This window comes from Carassius gibelio, chromosome A18, assembly GCF_023724105.1.
Source record: "Carassius gibelio isolate Cgi1373 ecotype wild population from Czech Republic chromosome A18, carGib1.2-hapl.c, whole genome shotgun sequence".
NCBI classification, from domain to species: domain Eukaryota; kingdom Metazoa; phylum Chordata; class Actinopteri; order Cypriniformes; family Cyprinidae; genus Carassius; species Carassius gibelio.
The window spans coordinates 2,519,314-2,539,086 of NC_068388.1; the positions used below are offsets into that span (position 1 = coordinate 2,519,314).

General features: G+C 35.0%; 1 protein-coding gene across 2 annotated transcripts in view; it reads right to left on the reverse strand.

Moving 5' to 3' along the window:
* Positions 1-2,932: 2,932 nt before the first annotated feature.
* Positions 2,933-19,773, reverse strand: part of LOC127934356 (F-BAR and double SH3 domains protein 2) — a 74,805-nt gene continuing 57,964 nt past the window's right edge. Inside the window, exons 11-21 of one of the 2 annotated variants that reach the window (XM_052531681.1) lie at positions 19,427-19,501; positions 16,812-16,928; positions 15,755-15,859; positions 12,223-12,384; positions 10,837-10,965; positions 9,974-10,057; positions 8,751-8,928; positions 7,789-8,009; positions 6,743-6,914; positions 6,562-6,653; positions 2,933-4,975 (exon numbers count right to left, since the gene is read on the reverse strand). In XM_052531681.1, coding sequence (XP_052387641.1) covers positions 4,892-4,975; positions 6,562-6,653; positions 6,743-6,914; positions 7,789-8,009; positions 8,751-8,928; positions 9,974-10,057; positions 10,837-10,965; positions 12,223-12,384; positions 15,755-15,859; positions 16,812-16,928; positions 19,427-19,501 — 1,419 coding nt within the window. In that variant the 3' untranslated portion in view covers positions 2,933-4,891. The remainder of the gene's footprint in view (positions 4,976-6,561; positions 6,654-6,742; positions 6,915-7,788; positions 8,010-8,750; positions 8,929-9,973; positions 10,058-10,836; positions 10,966-12,222; positions 12,385-15,754; positions 15,860-16,811; positions 16,929-19,426; positions 19,502-19,773) is intronic. The other variant, XM_052531682.1, reaches the window with a different exon arrangement.

Consider the following 19,773-nt stretch of genomic DNA (forward strand, 5'->3'; position numbering starts at 1 on the left):
TTGTGCAGAAGAATCATCTGTTTCCTGTGGTCTTGTCCTGGTGCTCCTCTGAGACAAGGTCTTTACAGGGCATCTGTATCTGGGGCTCTAGTTGTCCTGGTCTCCGCTGTCTTTCAGGGCAGTAGAGGTCCTTTCTAGGTGCTGATCCACCATCTGGTCTGGATACGTACTGGATCCGGGTGACTGCAGTGACCCTCTGATCTGGACACAGACTGGATCTGGTGGCCACGGTGACCTCGGAACAAGAGAGAAACAGACAAATATTAGCGTAGATGCCATTCTTCTAATGATGTAGAAAGTACGGTGTTATGTGAAGTGTTCCGGTTCCAGTTTACCTAATTAATGCAGCCTAAAAATCCTTTAACGGATTTAGATATTAAAAGCATATTAGTATGTTATGTGTATGCCAAGTTAAAGAGATGGGTCTTTAATCTAGATTTAAACTGCAAGAGTGTGTCTGCCTCCCGAACAATGTTAGGTAGGTTATTCCAGAGTTTAGGCGCCAAATAGGAAAAGGATCTGCCGCCCGCAGTTGATTTTGATATTCTAGGTATTATCAAATTGCCTGAGTTTTGAGAACGTAGCGGACGTAGAGGAGTATAATGTAAAAGGAGCTCATTCAAATACTGAGGTGCTAAACCATTCAGGGCTTTATAAGTAATAAGCAATATTTTAAAATCTATACGATGTTTGATAGGGAGCCAGTGCAGTGTGGACAGGACCGGGCTAATATGGTCATACTTCCTGGTTCTAGTAAGAACTCTTGCTGCTGCATTTTGGACTAGCTGTAGTTTGTTTACCAAGCGTGCAGAACAACCACCCAATAAAGCATTACAATAGTCTAACCTTGAAGTCATAAATGCATGGATTAACATTTCTGCATTTGACTTTGAGAGCATAGGCCGTAATTTAGATATATTTTTGAGATGGAAAAATGCAGTTTTACAAATGCTAGAAACGTGGCTTTCTAAGGAAAGATTGCGATCAAGTATCACACCTAGGTTCCTAACTGATGACGAAGAATTGACAGAGCAACCATCAAGTCTTAGACAGTGTTCTAGGTTATTACAAGTAGAGTTTTTAGGCCCTATGATTAACACCTCTGTTTTTTCTGAATTTAGCAGTAAGAAATTACTCGTCATCCAATTTTTTATATCGACTATGCATTCCATTAGTTTTTCAAATTGGTGTGTTTCACCGGGCTGCGAGGAAATATAGAGCTGCGTATCATCAGCATAACAGTGAAAGCTAACACCATGTTTCCTGATGATATCTCCCAAGGGTAACATATAAAGCGTGAAGAGTAGCGGCCCTAGAACTGAGCCTTGAGGTACTCCATACTGCACTTGTGATCGATATGATACATCTTCATTCACTGCTACGAACTGATGGCGGTCATATAAGTACGATTTAAACCATGCTAATGCACTTCCACTGATGCCAACAAAGTGTTCAAGTCTATGCAAAAGAATGTTGTGGTCAATTGTGTCAAATGCAGCACTAAGATCCAATAAAACTAATAGAGAGATACACCCACGATCAGATGATAAGAGCAGCCAAGTGTTTTATACACCATAATCTGTCTCCTGACATGCTTTTAGAAAGAAGTATATAGTGTTACCAAGCAGAGATCGATACTAAGCCGGTCAGTGTTTTTATCATTTACACAATTAAACATGCATTATGTTTAGATAATGAGACAGTAGAACATTGAAACCATGCTCAATGTTCCAGTGAAGGAAATAACCATTATTTATTCATGTTTAAGGATTAAAACATAATTGCTTGTGGGGGAAAATCATTTGTTATTGTCAGCTGGAAGTAACACAACTATAATGTTTCTCAGAAGTAGATTGATCAAATGCTTTCCATACTGACAGAAGATGATGAAAAAATAATGATGGATGTGTTCGGACTCTGAACTCAACTCCATGCATGTGCATCCGCAGCATTCCCTCAGTCTGGGGAAAACTCTTCCTTAGCAATGCATTTTGGGAACATGCATAAAGACAAAACATTTCACAAATAAAACCAAATGCAACATTTCATTCATTAGAGATGTGCTGGTACTTAATTATTAGATATTTAAGTACAATTCTCAGTTATATTATGGGTAGTCATACTTTGGTAAAGCCAGAAATTTAGGCTTTTATTCTAAAAAAAAAAAAAAAAAAGAAGGAAAACAAATTTCTGTAGCCACTAAAACTCTAAATTTAATCAAGTTCAGCCATTTCATTTTCTTCAAAGTTTCTTGTTCATTCCATGTAAAATGAACATGCTGAAACATTTTGTTCTTGAGGAAATATGTGAAAAATCTGCACACATTACCCTGTGGATGGAGAAAGGATGAAGGCGAGGAGGGCAACCACATGTTTTGCCTTGTACCTCATTTCCCAGCAGGAAACCTGTCCCTGTTATTTACATGCAACAAGCAGCATGATTTGATCTGATATCATCCAGCAAAAACACACTCTAGACATTAAATTAATTTTAAAACATTCTGAACACTTCCTACAGGAAGTAGTACAAAATTTGAATTAATTTAAAAGTCATTTCAATTAAAGCATTCAACATTTAAAAAATGCAGAAGAAATATTACATTTTATTCATAAGAAAACATTTTTGAGCATATTGTGAAAGGAGGTATTTAACTTTTAGATGTTCAAATGTCTTGGTCTTCAAATGTTGATCCACTTAGAAGAAATAATACCAGCTGCATTTGGTATTTACTATTACCTATGTAATAGTTTTTTTTCTGCAGCTATTTTACTCAAATATGGGTCTGAACAAAGTTAAAAATATTCATTTTCTATGAAAATAAACACTTAACATAAAATAAATACAACTGATCAAATAAAAATAATATTTGTAGTTGCAATTTTTGCATTTAAGTATGCAATTGGCTACGTCAGAAAACAGAAACAAACAGAAGCACTTTCCCCAAATTTTTATTTAACATTTGTACACAATAAATACAAATAATTTTACAGCTAATAATATGCAGAAAGAATATTTTTCACCTGTTCTCTGATATTGTCACTGCAGCAACAGTCAATTGTTTTTCAGTTATTTTTATTTTTATTTTATTTTTTGTCTAGCAGCTCGGAATCATCTTCAAATTTTAATAAATGCAGATAAAATCACTTTAGAAATAAAAACAACTAGAATATGCAGCTAATGCTATTGAAGAAGCTCCAAAGAGTTGAAACTGTCCGAGAAAACTGGGAGCGCAATTTTAAAAAAATGCAAATGAAAATATCAAAATATGCGTTCGTTTCGTAGGCGAGAACAGTTTTTGACACAACGGGCTTTAACCTCTAACCATAAACTTCAAAACAAGTTTGATAACATTCAAAAGATCTCAACGAGATCAACAAGAAAATAGGTTGTGACAGAGGAATATAGAAACAAAGGAAGATTCTCAAAACATCTTCCGCTCGGATTAAAAAAAGTCGGGTTTTTTTCCTCCCACGTCTCGCACACGTTCTTTTGGTGATGACCCTGTTCCTGCTTAACAGAACTATGGTACCATTTCACAAAATGGATTTTTTTTTATTCTTTCCACTATCTATATTATGGAATCAACATAATAACTCTGTTCTCTTTCAAACGTTACGGGAAAACTACAATCAGTCACTCTCTAACGAGATCAATAACACGACGCTGGGCAGCTTCATCATCCAAAAGAGGCAGCTGGGATACACGGACATTAAAAAAACTGATCAAGGAAAAAGATCAAGATATGCATTAAAATACTGTGGAAATGAATGAAAATGATAAATCTAAATAACAGGCCTTGCTTATTAAAGTCTTCGACTGCAAAAAAGACAAACACGTAGCTGCCCCTCGTAGGGAGGAAATGCACTTAGGACACAATAATAGGTTTGCATTCATTGGCAATAATTAAAATGAAAAATCCCCATGATGATCCACCTTTTCTGTGCTTGTTGGAGGGAATCTTTCCCATCACATGACGATGAGAAATGCATTAAAAGCACTTTAACTGATACTTGTATACTGATCAGCATATTTCCATGATTACGCTCTGCCCAAACAGACGCAGACACATCTTTAGATCGCTCTCACACACCTTTCTGAGGACTAAATATTAGTAATACATACAAACACTGGTCTTCGTAATGAAACGTTGAGGAAAAGGATATAGCTATGTAGTTAGTACTTTTTTTTTCAGATCAACACAAGACAGAAAAACGCTAAATTGATGAAAAAAAAGAGCGAAGTAACCAGCCTTCCTCTCTTTTTAATAACCCTCGTTCTCCTCTACCGCTCTAGCCTTTTATATACAGTTCCCTTTCTCCGTTATGATCTGTAATGGTTAACGTGAATATAACATTCCTATGAGGACAGTAATGTACTGTGCTATTACATATGAAATACGTAAATGGTCGGAGTATTTGTGGCTGACCTCTTTTTCACATCCCAGAATTCCTAGTATTGCATGTTTGGCTCTTCAAAAGCTACTGAAGAGATGGATGTGCAAGTGTAGCCTCTTTAAACTCTTGCTAAACCATTGTATTCGATTCCTTTCTGTGTTTTCAGATGCACACTTACACATCAACCATGATTTCGCAAAACTGAACTGAGTGGATTAAGAAAGTTTTAAACAAGTTCCTGTTACACGATAAAGTCATTACGAATACAAGGATTAGAGTTTGGCATGAAAGCGGTTTAAGGCACCAAACAGTCTGTGACGCCAGAAGAGGTGTTTGTATTTTATGAAAAAGAGATGCCTTTGAGATGCTGTTCTCTGTCCCCTCAGGGATCTGAGGATGCTCATAGGGCAGGTTAATGCATGCCCCGCCCCTTCTGCGAGGAGTGGGAGGAGTTAGAGGTCAGATGGGGTGTGTTCTCAGTCCACTAGGGCGGCGCTCTACACCAGCGTGATCTCCACCTCTTCGGTTTTCTCCACCTGTTTGCGGGTGTGCTGCTTTGGAGGAGGAGGTGCAGCCCGAACCTACAGACACAGAGTAACAGGGTTGTTTAGGGCCCCCAAAAATAAAGAGAAAATGAAAAGGATGAACAAAATATTTATAATATCATATTTACACAATTAAAAATAAAATAATCAATAGTAAATATATAATAATAAATATAAACTATTTAAATAAAAAAGGGTTAATTTGTTTTTTTTTTTTAATTTAAAAAAGAGAAGTTGGGAAAAAGTGCTCGATTGTTAAAAAAATAACATCATAATAAACCTTAATCTTAGAAACTCAGAAATAGACTTCATTATCTTAATGAAAAATATAATTTGTTATTTCTCAGAGGATAAAATTTGGTCTGTATGCGTTAAAATATATATAAAAACTGAAGTTATTGTATATGAAGTTATAAAAAATAACTCATAAAATATATATTTATTTGAACTAGTGAGCAACATCTTGAAATCAAAGTAATAATAATAATAAAAAAAAACACTTAGCAATCTGTTTTTTTATATATATATATATTTCTCTTAATTTAAGAAACTGCCAGGGTAATTTTAGTAAGCTGAAACCATAAACATGCATTTTTGTTACTGAAATAAAATGTTTTTTTATTATAGACATATATATATATATATATATATATATATATATAAAATTTACGATTAATAAAAACTAGGGCCGGGACTTTAACGCGTTAATTGAGATTAATTAATTACACAAAAAATAACGCGTTAACTAAGATTAATTAATTACAGAAAAAAATTTCCCGCATTTTTAATAACTTATTTTTGCACCGCGGAACGTTTCTCACAGGATGAGTTTCAGCGGACTGATTATACTGAAGCACCAACTAGCGTTCGCATGTCACTGCAGCAGCACATCGAGCCTCAAGTATCCCCTTAACGCAAAACATATAGCAGCTAGCGTGGACTTTACACTTTATGTTGAACTATGTATTATTGTGTTGGTGCAACAGTTTATGTTGAACTCTTTATTGTTTTGGCCAAGGTTATTGAGAGTTGGAATTAGTATGTTATGGCCTCTGAAGCAACAGAGAGATGTTTTCTAATAGTCAGTGTTTCCAATGTTCTGAATGTACTTGACAGTATTGTGTTTTACTTAAAAAACACTTTACAGAAGGTTCCAGCACCTATGAGCTTCCTGAATTTCTGAAATGTACTATTTCTAAATTGTTTCTAAATATGCTATTGCTACACTTCATGGCAAAAATTGCACTGGTCTGCTAGACTTGGTTGAACAAAAATAAACAATATTTTTTTGCTTAAGCTTATGTATTCAGTCATTATTCAATGGTATACTATAAATCCATGTGAAAAAAATTACTTCTCACTGTTCTCAGGTCAAATATTTATCTGCGATTAAAATGCGATTAATTTCGATTAATTAATTACAAAGCCTCTAATTAATTAGATTATTTTTTTTAATCGAGTCCCGGCCCTAATAAAAACTATCCTTGTTTTCTCAGTTTTATTAAAATAATACTACAAGCAGCAAAATCTTACACATAACTTTAAAATGCAGTATGCTCACAAAACAAGTATAAAAACCCATCTGAGTCTAATCAGATCCGTAGCACTGTGTGTTCACATACAGGTCTGAGTTTTCCGGGGCCGGATCCGTCCGGAGCGAGTCTCAGCGGCTGGGAGAAGCCTGGGCTCTCTGGACTCAAGCTGGAATTGTGATCTAAACCAAATGAAAAACATTCTCAAGTTAGAACAACGGCAGACACAGATCCACAGAGTAGCACAGCTGGATTCATGATGGCGCCTTACTGTGAGCGCTGATTTTCTGCGGGACGGGCAGTTTGTGTTCTCCGTTGACAGACGGCGAGCGGGGCAGCGAGGGAGCGCTGCTGGTCTCCGGGCTCGTGTACAGACTGCAGGGCGGCTGATCATACAGCGGAAGAGGAGGAAGTGATGAATGAAGCCTTTGGCACGGGGACACCTGGAGACCACAACACATGTTAGCTTGCTAAGCTAGCGTCTCCTTACCAAGACCTGCATAATGCAACCTTCTGATCCTCCTTATGACAGATAAAGTTTGGGGTCAGTAAAATGTTTTATTTAGCAAGAACGCTTTAAATTGATCAAAGGGATTTAAAATATTATAGAATAGTTCTATTTCAAACTTCAATGAAACAGCCTAACTGTTTTCAACACAAATAATCTTTCTTGATTTCTGAAGGATCATGTGATACTGAAAACTGGAGTAATGATGCTGAAAATACAGCTTTGCATCACTGGAATAAGTTGAAAACTTTTGAACATGATGACGATTTTTCTTATTTTGATGGAATAATTTTTTTTTTTCATTTAGTTCTGCCCTTTGTATACAATAGAAGATACTTGTATGTTTCCCGGAACACAAATTAAGTACAATTTACCTTGATCTTAAAATTCCAAAAGTTTTCACGCCCCAGCTCTTAATGCATCTTGTTTCCTTCTGGAGCATCAGCGAACATTTGAACCTTTTTTAATAGTTGTGTTTGAGTGCCTCAATTGTCCTCAGTGTGAAAAGATGGATCTCAAAATCATAAAGTCACTGCTGGAAAGAGTTAAAATATGCGAAAGAAGCTGGAAAACTGAAGAATCTGCAGGACCTTAAAGATTTTTCTGAAGAATGCTGCTCAGTTTAACTGTCGTGAACTGAATGTAAACATATTTTTTGTACAATATCTTACTCAGGACAGTATTAAATAAAAAATAACATGCATTTAATATGATCTCTCTTATTTTGTTAAAATTATTCACATTTTCACAGATTCTGCAAGGGGTTCCCAAACTTTCGCATGCCACTGTACAGTAGAGACTTGTGTCACCTGTGTATCTGTTCCCCAGTGAGCGTCTCCGTTCTCTGAGGCAGTCAGGTCCTCCACCAGCACAGACGGGAAGACGCCCACTCGACCGTTAAACTCGCCCTCCCAGAAGCCGTCGTCCTCCTGGTTGTCCTTGTTGAGGATGCGGATGATGGCTCCCTCGGGGAATGACAGCTCGTCATCCGTCTGACCCTCGTAGTCGTACATGGCCTTAACAAAACTCACTGGAAAAGAGGAAGAGGAAAAGATGAGGTTATTAATACGGCAGGCTGGATTTAATGCAGGTAAAAGCGAGGATATGAGCGATAGACTTGCAGTCTGTACAATGGCACGCACTGTTTAAAGATCTGAGATCAAGTCTTTTTCACAACTTGAAACTTTTCAAAAGTGTTTTAAGGAGTTTTTGTCTGCCAAAAGTTTGGGATCTGTAAGATTGACTTAAAATAAGTCTCTTACGCTCAGCAAGACTACATGTTTTAGAATTAAAATAGAGTAGAAATAGCTAAATATATATATATATTAAAAAATATTTTGAAATGTAATTTATTTCTGTGATGTCAGCATCATTATTCCAGTCTTCAGTGTCACATGATCTTCAGAAGTCATTCTAAATAAACATTTCTGATTATTATCAATGTTGAAAACAGTTGTGATGCTTCATGTTTTTGTGGAAACAGTGATGCATTTTTTTTTCTTCAAGATTCTTTGATGATTCGAAACTTAAAGAACAGCATTTGTTTGAAATGTAAATCTTTTTTTAACATTACAAATGCCTTTGCTGTTACTTTTAATAATGCATCCATGCTAAATAAAATGTATTTCCACACTGACTGCCTGATAGTAGTACCATAGCACATTTTCATGAATAAAGGTCAGCATGAACATTTAGATGACATCACACACAAACCATCTCTCTCTGTGAGTGAGTGTGTGTGTGTGTGTGTGAGTGTGTGAGAGAGACTCACTGCTGCTGTCTCCGTTGAAGCTGCCTGATGCCAGCTCAGGCTCCGTGGAGTTGCTGGAGGAGTGTGAGCGTGCGTCCAGAGCAGCGAGGGATTGGAGCATGCTCAGGATGCTGTTGGACGTGGGGAACTGCAGGTACTTCTCTGGGACGTAGCCCACCTGACCGGTCTTATTCCGTGCCTGGAACCAACCATGACAACATTCAGTCACCCAAACGCAATCCGCAGACTTGAATCCCATTTTCTTCACTGACTTTGGGAGAAAAAACTCAGCAACTGATCTAAACATGACAAATGGGTTAAACACTGCTAAGAACAAATAGATGATTAAAAATAATAACAGCCAATCGGTAATAATCACCAAAATATTTCATAACCGAGCATGCAAGGATAAAGACCGACATGGAATCTGCACAGACTCTGCAGAACGTTCCACAGAATTCAAACGATCGGCAAATGGAACTTTCGGAACAACGCTGGAATTCAAATGGAATCTAAAGACTTTAATATCCTTTTCTGCAAAGTAAGAGATCTTTGAAATGACTGGTAAAATGTGTTAAAGTATGCATGAAATGAAAATTAATTCTACATATTTTCTTTTTAATGAATGTTACATTGTGTATTGTGAACTTTCATCCGTGCATACTTTTTTTTGACCTTGTAATTTTGTAAAAAATGTCATGGCTCTTCTGGATCTTCCAGTGAAAGCGCCAGTCTTCTCTCTGGCGATGTATGCTGGACTTAAACCCGGCTCTCCACAATCGACTGCAAGCTCACATCTCAAAATCCAATCTGCAACGTCACATAGAACCAAGATCCCGTCCTATTTTTTCTCGGTCTTTAATCTGTTAAACTGTGATACAAGTCACAACACCAACAAAAAGATGCAGCTACTTTTATCTCACTGCAACTTTGAACAGAACTAAAAGAATATTCATCAAATAATAATAAACTAAACTAAAACATGACTAATCAAACTCATAAACAGTCTCACGTGGAATCTGCAACCATTAAAACCTCAGCAGAAAGTTCTACAGTTTTCCAAAAAAAGTATTATTTAAACGGTTTCTGTGTAGAGCTTTGGGAATAACCAGAACTGAATTGGAATTCTGTGTAAATCTCATCTCGAGATGCAAGACTCAAGTTACTGAACTGCAGTCTGATTGAAAGAAACTTCAGCAGGTTGTGTAGAACTGCTGAAATAAGCCCAGGTTTGATTGGTTTACCTTCACCCAGTCCTCCATGTCTCCATCTTCTATAACCTCCAACATCTGATGCTCATCGATCGTTAGTTCATCAGGCTGAGAGGCCTGAGAGAGAGAGAGAGAGAGAGGTTAACAGACTATAGTGCAATGCAAGGTCAAATGTGCAGCTGATATTTTAGCAGTTTCCCAGACACAACCTTTAGAGTCAAGAGAATGATGCAGTAAAACGAAACTGATTTCCAATCGTTCCAATCTTAAAATATGTATTTTGTTTGGCTGCAGAATAATGGTTAAAAATATGAAGCACACAAAAATGACATCCGGCTACACTGAAACAATAACTGTGCAAGTGCTAAATCACAGTCACTATTAGGACACAGTTAGGACATCACGTTATGTTATGCTATAATTGAATTATAGAAATTGACATGTATTAATTTAAAGAATAATATTATCTAAAAAATGAGAACAAGACTTTATTTATTTTTTTTATTTATTTTTTTATTATTTAAGTATTTGTAATTTATTAATGTAATTTTATGCACATAAATAAAATCTATACATCTATTTAAAACCCATTTTTAAATTTTTTATTAAATGTTAAATAAATTATAAACATTTATAGCTTATTAATATACTTTGATGTATAATTTATTCTAAATAAAAATAAAACTTTTTTTTTAAATTTTATATTACATACAATTATATGAATAAATGAGAAATATGTATTAAACAAGTTTTTTATTCCAGTGCAAGTTTTTCATCTAATATTTATATTTAATTCCAACTTTACTAGTTTTAGTTTCAGTTAACAACTAACAGCACTGGTCTGGTTTGGGGTGGATCCTGAGCCCCAGTGAAGAGTCTGAGTGGGTGTATTTTACCTTGTATGAGTAGAGCACCTTGCAGGTGAGCGGGTAGTTCCTCAGGGTTCCTGATGGACTCGAGCTGCTGTCGTCATACGTCTCCATGTTCTCTTCTAATTCTTCTCCTTCCTCTCTGTCCACCGTGGTCTACAGAGACACCATTATGAGTGTCACTACACTGACAAACAGACCTTGTTGCTTCACAATCCATCAATAAGCTTTCAAAAGTCTGGCAGGGGGCTGATAGAACGGATAACAGACCATAGATGTGTGGACTCTACTCAATGTCCACCAACTCTGATGGGATAATCTCATTGGTCTAGAGAGGATTAGGTGGCAAAAAGAAGAATAAAATCATCAACGAAGAACACAGGCATTGGACCTTCACAGGTGCTCAATGTGCATCTCACAGAACCGGATTGAACTGGTTACAGTAACAGATGAAAACTGATCCTGAGTCAGTCAGTGAAGGTCAAGAGAGCTGAATCATGAGACCAGATGAGGTCACTGTAATCTGTAACCTGTGATGTGGTGGGCGGAGACTGATCTACAGGCCACGCCCACAGCTGACATTAAATCACTTGTGATGAGGTAATAAAGATTACACTGTGACGTCACTTATCTCTTTAACCCTATAACCCCAACTGCATCATCTATATATATATATATATATATATATATATATATATATATATATATATATATATATATATATATATATATATATATATACATTTTTGCAGATGTCAAGCTTTACAGGCTTGAAGTATCATCTCCGCACAGATGTGTGTAAACTAGCTCCAATACCCTTCTCTTTTCATTTCATATATGCTCATAGGGACAGAGATCAGCAAAAGCGTGGTTCACTTTAGTCCAGGTTTCCCAAACTCGGATCAGTTGCTGCTGTCTCTTCTTGTCTTTACCTTTCTTATGTAGTCTTGAGAATCTCTCCGTCTCTGTGTCTGTGTGCTGCAGGGTGCAGTGAGCTGAATATTAAACCACAGGCGGAGGTCAATCCGTCTACGCTGTGGGCTAAACTCCACTACATTATTCAGATTTCCGCTGTCTTACCTAAAATCACTCGATCTTTACAATGACCTTGATGCACTACGCTACACTCCTGCTTTACGCTATGTGGATGTTTCAGCCTCACAGTGCTTAGCCACTTTTCTCATACTTTACTCAAGTACTATTCAATTTAAACTAAAATTTGACCTCCGATTAGTCAATTTGCAGTACATGCACATGCACAACTAGCAGTTAATCAAGTGGTAACCAGTCTTATTTTTCTGATTCAGATTAGACCAATCTCTGTTTTTATATAACTGACTGATTTTAATAAATTGACTGCAGGTGAGGAAAGCTGCATGAAACCCTTTGACAGTGAAATCAAGAGGTGCTCACTGAGAGAGAGAGGTCGTGGGTGATGAGGGTGGGCAGCGTCGCCCAGCGCTCGTTCTCCAGCTCCTCCATCACCTGGTTCATGGCGCTCTTCAGCCATGTGTCCACAGAAACACCCACCTGCCGCAGGAGGTCCAGACGCGCTTCTGCTTTCAGCTTTAGTGTCTGAAAAAGACATACATTTAAGTTTAGGAAATAAATATCTTTAAGTACTATAATTACTAAGACTGACATAAAATACAGTTAAATAGAAATAAACTAATAAAAATGACAAAAGTACAAAATAAAATGAAGAAAACTTTTGTAACTTATATTACAATTAAAGGTAAATAAACAAAAGCTTTGAAAAAAATAATTCTGTTCATACAACAGCTTGCATGTACTCTAGTAAAGCGACTGAAATTAAATGGATTATATTGTTTAGTAATTGAAAAGGGGCTGAATTAAAATAAAAAAAATATTAGATGTAAACCATGAGGAATGAAAATTTAAATACTATGTTGGGAACTAAATGAATCAAATAAGTTGAAATAACAAATTGACTCAAATTAAATTTTTTAAACAAAAGCTAAACAGAAATATAAAATGCAAAAGCACATAAAATTAGTAAAGTAAAATTACAATGAAAACTAGAAATAAAAAAGCTAATAAAAAAATCTGTTTGTACAATAAGCTTACATATACTGCAGTTTAAAGAAAACTGAAATTTACATTTTAATTCAAAGTATGCCTTGGAAATAAACTGAATTAAACTGAAATACTTAAATTATAATAATAATAATAATAATAATAAAGCCAAGCAGAAACATTAAAACACTAAATAAAAATAAACAAAAGCTAAATAGAAATACAAATAAAAATGAATAAAAATTACAAAAGCACACAAAATTTGTACAAAAAAGTAAAATTACACTGAAAACTAAAAATAAAAAAAGCTAATTCAAAAAGATAGATTGTTCTGTACAAAACGCTTACATATACTGTTGTTTTCAAGCAAAAAGAAAAATTACATATTTTTTAAATTATTTTAAACCGAATAAGTACTTATTATAATAAAAATGTAAATTATTAAAACAGATTTAGTTTTAATTAATTAGTAAAGCTAAGCAGAAACACTAATACAAAAAGACGAAACAATTCAATAGTAAAGCTAAAATTAAAATCTGGAAATACCAAAATACCAATAATAAATTAAAATTAAATTAAATTAATTAAATGTATGCATTTAGCAGACGCTTTTATCCAAAGCGACTTACAATGCATTGCATTCAGGCTATACATTTTTACCTATCGTGTTCCCGGGGAATCAAACCCCTAACCTTGAAAACACAATGCTCTACCACTTGAGCAACAGGAACACTATATAATTAATAATTATTACATAATAATACTATAAAAATGTATAAAAATGACTAAAATAACAGTCTAGGTTTACCAAACTCACTTTTAAAATGCATTTTTGCCATCACTTTTTGCAATGCAATTAAGTTTATATAAAGTCATACTGTATATTCTACTGCTGAATGAAACTAGCATCTGAAAGCAAAAGGGCAGCATTTTAAAAGACAATCTAACATCAGACACCCAAGATGAAGCAGCCGGGGTCCCGTCCCTGATGCTCAATAATGTCTGGAGTAATTGTGCTCATCAGACGGGTGAAGCGTCTGATCTCTGAGGATCTACAGCCGTCCACCAGCTTCAGCATTTCTCATCATCAGGCAACGACGCAAGCTAACTTTCTGAAGACTCATCAGTTTCAATTTAGACAACAAACTGCTTTCAAAAGCGGTTTCAGTCGTTCATTTCTGTGTACTGGAATTCTGAGGGGACGAGAAATTTCCAAGGAAATAATTAAAGCGCAATTATACTTTTAATATTTGTTGATGAGTAAACACAGATTCCTCTGGCACACTGCCTAGTTCTGAAAACAGCTTAACATTTCCAAACGCAACTTTATGCTACATTTCTTATTCTGTTTGTTGTGTTGTTGCTGGCTGTCCATTAGTTCTTAATGGGGATATTAAATATTTAACCGTCTGTAAGAACTATAATTGGGCTTCAAGCATTCTGAGTTCAAGAGGCAAAGCAAAGATTGTGTCTTAGTCTATTAAATACTCATGCTTATTGTCATGAATTGAAAAGATTTTATCAGTTACCAGACATGCAAGAACCAATTTGTGTGGTGTCAATGATGACAAACCAGATAAAATGACCAGACTGAATGCATGCGTGCTTAAGAATGACTGAGAGCAATGCTGGAGAGCATCATTTAGAGGGAACACAATATTCGATTTCAAGCTGTTGTAAAATTTATGAAGACTTATAGCACACTTTTATGGTTTTTTTGAGTCTGTTTTTGAGTTTGACATCTCTTTGACATTGCATGAAAATTAAAAAAAAAGTAAAAAAAATAATGTTGATTGAAAAAGTGCAGAAAACATAATATAAGTATTTGATGAAAACTGAAAAAAAGATAAATAAAATAATTTAATGTTATAATAAATGAAGTAGTAAATTACTAAAAATAAAAATAAAATACAATAAAATATAAAATACTGAAATAAAAATAAATACAAAAAAGCAAAAACAAACGAATAAAATAAAAAGAGAGATGAAAATAAAATAAATTAATTTGAAATAAAGATAGGTAAATAAAGGTTTTATACCTAAAATTACCAAAAATAAAACTGAAATAAAAATAAAACTTAAACTAAAAAAAATGACAAAAGCAACAGTAACAATATTAATTAAAAATAAATTAAAATGAAAACTGAAAATAAATTCAACAGTCACCTATGAATAACTAGTGGTCAGTTGTCAACTATTGAAATTGATTTCATTATTGAAAATAAAGCTTAAACTTAAAAGAAAAACTTAAAATGTTTTAACAAAATTATTTTTATGGTGCATTTATCTCTTAGTCACTATAAGCTGTCAGTGCAAATATCAGCACAGGATGAAGTCATACGGGCTTGGTGCCACATGAGGGTGATTAAATGATGATACAATTGTCATTTTTGGATGGACTATTTCATTAATATACGCCAGAACAGAGGTCAGAGACATGGCCAGCAGAGGGCGCCTCGACTGGGTTCATGTGTAGAGACATCTTAGAGAAGAAGACACATCGATCAGACAAAGAGACTGACAGCCTGTCTCTGAACAGATCGATAGAGAGACGGAAAGAAAATGCACCTCAGTTTGCAAAGGGAAATGCGTTCATTACAGAAAAACAGAGGCATTATTACTAAGTACTTCTGCCTTGTTTGGCGAAAACACGAAAAACAAAAGAAATGCTCTACTCTAATAAACACTATACATAACTATTCTGTTCTGTTTGCAGTACAAGTAAATAGAGATGAACACCATCAAGCTCTAAAGAAGCGAATCTATTCTAGACTAAGGATTTTTCGAGGATTATTGAAGTATTTAAATGATAATAACTCATTCCCAGTTCACTCTCTTAGCGGGAACATCCTGCTTAACTTCTCCATTTGTGTTCCTCAGAATAACATGATAAGTGTCATTACATCACCTCTGCTTTGCGGATGTTCTCCTTGATCTCCTCTATTCGGAATTCCAGCTCATTCCGGCTCTGTTCCGTGGGCGGAGTCCCGAGCGTCTCGCATTCCTCTAGAGTCTGCCATAAAAACAAATGACCGCTAATCAGCTTCAATTCAATTAGCTCATCGAGCAACTAGCCTACAAAACAAAAAACAGCATCAGACCACGCTTCCTGCTACTAATCTAACATCCGCTCAGGACACAGAGTGATTAACAACAGAGTCATTCAAATTCCTGAAAAAACAACAGCAACCTTTCCAGAAACGATGAGGCCATGTGTGATCTCAGAATCAAAAAGAAAGGAGTAAGAATAGAAAGGAATTAGAATTTACAAATGTAAAATATGCCCAGAATTTGGGTCTGGCACTCACTTAATTGTCATAAAAATAAAATAAATAAAAAGATTATGAATGAATAATTGTATGATTATTAAATACAATACTGCATACTGCAATACAAATAATATTGTATAATATTATACTGCAATATGTTTTAGATCAAATACTGTACACACAGTAATTAAAAACAAATCACAACTGAGAATTATTTGAAGTAGAAACACACAAAAAACCTCAACTGAAAAATGTCTAGAATTTGAGGTTGGAACTTACTGAATTGTCATGGAAAATTGGTTAATTATTATTATTATTATTATTATTATTATTATTTTGTGTATTTATATGACCTGGACATGAAACAGTAAATTATGTCTTAGCCATTTGTAATTATATTATTAATCTTCATCTCAGCAGCTGGATCTCACCGATTTGTCATGAAAATCAAATATAGCAATACAAATAACACTGCAATATATTTTACTGCAATGTTTTCAAATACTGTATATACAGTAAATAAGATTTAACTACAAAAATCACCACTGAGAATAACGCAAACTTCAAAAGTAAATTAATAAACTGGGAAAACACTAGATTCATCCGCTCACAGATGATGTTTGTTTAAGTGTTGAAGTGTGTGTGTTGCTGATGTGTGTGTGTGTGTGTGTGTGTGTGACATCCAGCGCCTCTCACCCGTTTGTAATGGATGATGTTTTTGTGTTCGCGGGCCACACGTGTGGCCCATTTCCTCGCCTCTTTGTTCAGACTGTGTTCTTCTGTGGTTCCCGTCTCCGATTCCAGCTGTCGACTCTGAAACACACACACACACACACACACACAGAACTGGTTACCAAAGCAACACACACCTGCTGGAATCACAGGTCTGGGATCTATTCAACAAGGATGCATTAAAACGATAATAAAGACATTTATAAATGTTTCAACATTTCTATTTCAAATAAACACCGTTCTTTTGAACTTGAAAGAATCCTGAAAGACAGAGTTCCCACAAAAATATTAGATTAATAATCTGAAATTTCTCTCGAGAAGCATTTCATCATATTATTCTGATTTCTGAAGATCATGTGACACTGAAGACTGGAGGAATGATGCTGAAAATACAGCTGCGCATCACAGAAATAAATTATTTATTCACATAGAAAATGGCCATTTCAAATCTATAATAATATTTAAATTTTTTACAGATTTTACAGTTTGGGTTTTTAAATCTAATTTTACCTATTAATTATTTAAGACATAATCTTAAATTGTGTCTGGTCATCTACATACATTTTTCATTGCATTTTTTTAAAAACAGATTAATTTTTCGATAAGACATAGTCCCCACATTCTCTCCACAGAACAGTATCCTGACTGAGAGTATCGCAGACGCTGTGAATATTTGATTCTGACAGTAATGATCAATACAAACTCAATCAGAGCGCTTTAACACATCTGATGTCAACACTACTCAAGGCTGACAAGAGTTTCATGAAAGGCACAAACAAAAACATGGCTTTCATGTCTTCCTGTTTTTCCTCTCAGCGTGACCTCAAGCAGATGTGGCGTATGTCTTGCCCGAGTCTGCTGGGAAACACATGACAGTCTGCAGGGTCTTCATGTGGATCAGAAGTGCTCACGAAAGCCTAATCAATCCCATGTGTCTCTGCTTTAAACTCTGAGACATGCTTTCTAGGAGAGCATGATGGGATGCATGTGACATTATGTTTGTATAATGAGAAATATTGTGTGTGTTTGCACTGTTGATCGATCCCAGCAACTGTCTCTTTGAGTGTAAGATGTGTCAGTCTTTTAACAGCAGACACTGCACGGATTCGACAAGCAAGCTACAGTCTAAAAGACTGAAGTCATAGTAATCAACACAGACACACTAGCACAGTGTAGGAAGTCAGATATCTAAGTGGACCATCAATAATACAGTTCAGTGCCATTACACAAAATTATCTGACCACAGAAAACCACGACTGACCAATCAGAATCGAGTATTCCAGGGATGTGTACTACATCCTTTTTATTTAAAAGGCAAAGTGTGTAATCTGATTGTGATGTTTTCCTTCAAATTAAATATAAATATACATTACTATTAATATTTATTAACATTAACTCATAAATACACTTTAAAAATGTATATACATTTAGCATAATATAAATGTATAAGAATTTCTGTTAATCAGATTTGAAACTGTATTGTGAAAACCTTTATACAAAAAATGTACTTGAATAAATATAAATTAAAAATTACTATGAATATTTTTAATATAAACTAATACATGATATTAATTAATATATATATATATTCATATAAATTAACATCATGCATTTATGTAAATACAATTCAAACTGACTTGGATAAAAAGATGTATTAATATATAAATATAATGTATGCATATAAATTAGTTTTAATATTTATTAATAACTAATACATTATATTAATTAACAGATTTTAACAACATGCATTTGTATAAAGCTGCTGTGAAACTGTGTACTGACAAAAAACATTAAACAAATAAAAAATATAATTGTCAAAATATAAATATATAATAACACAGTAATGATAATAAAAAATACACACACACACACTTATGTAACCCTGGAGCACAAAAGCAGTCTTGAGCCTCTGGAGTATAATTCTAGCAATATCCAAAAATGTATTGTATGGGTCAAAATGATAGATTTTTATTTTATGCCAAAAATCATTAGGATATTTAGTAAAGATCATGTTTAATGAAGATATTTTGTAAATGTCCTGCTGTAAATATATCAAAACTAATTTTGGATTAGTAATATGCATCGCTATGAACATAATTTGGACAACTTTAAAGGCAATTTTCTCAATATTTAGATTTTTTTTGCACCCTCAGATTCTCGGCCAAATATTGTTCTGTCCTAACAAACCATACATCAATGGAAAGCTTATTTAAAAAAAAAGACCATTATGACTGGTTTTGTGGTCCCCGGTCACATATATTCTGCACCACTAGCGGCACCCATTAGTAGGACAAACAGACATATAGTTACACCACTGGTTGTGCCAATGTTGTTTACACATCCAGTCTGGCCAATCAAATTCATAGACTGTAATTTGGATTGGTGCTGCTACTGGTACGTAAATTACACACTTCACTTTTAAAAGAAACAATGAAAGACTTGAATGCCATGATGAAATTTTCCCTTCAAATTTGTGCACAGGCTGATGTCAGCATGCAAGCAACAACAATGGTGAGTTGATGATGGCTGCACGAGACTGATGCATGATGGGAAATCAAGTCCAACAGATATTGTGGTACCTGCGCCAGAGTCATTCTCATCACACTGACCGTCGATGGCTCAATGTCCACCAACTGCTGCACAGAGCTCAGTGTCTGAGCCGGAGAGGAGGAAAGATGGGCACGCACACACATGCACCCACATCACACACACACGCACGCACGCATGAGGTGGGGTTAAGAGAAGGTTAGAAACAGACTGTTAGAAGACAGAAAAACAGGGTTAGAATCAGCAGAGCAGTCAGAAAGATGTTCAGAGACGTTAACATTAGCAGACACGGTACCTACTAACTACTAGAGCCGTGAGAGAGAACAATTACACTACAGGATTCAACACTGAACTATAGGAAGATGAGAGAGAGACATAG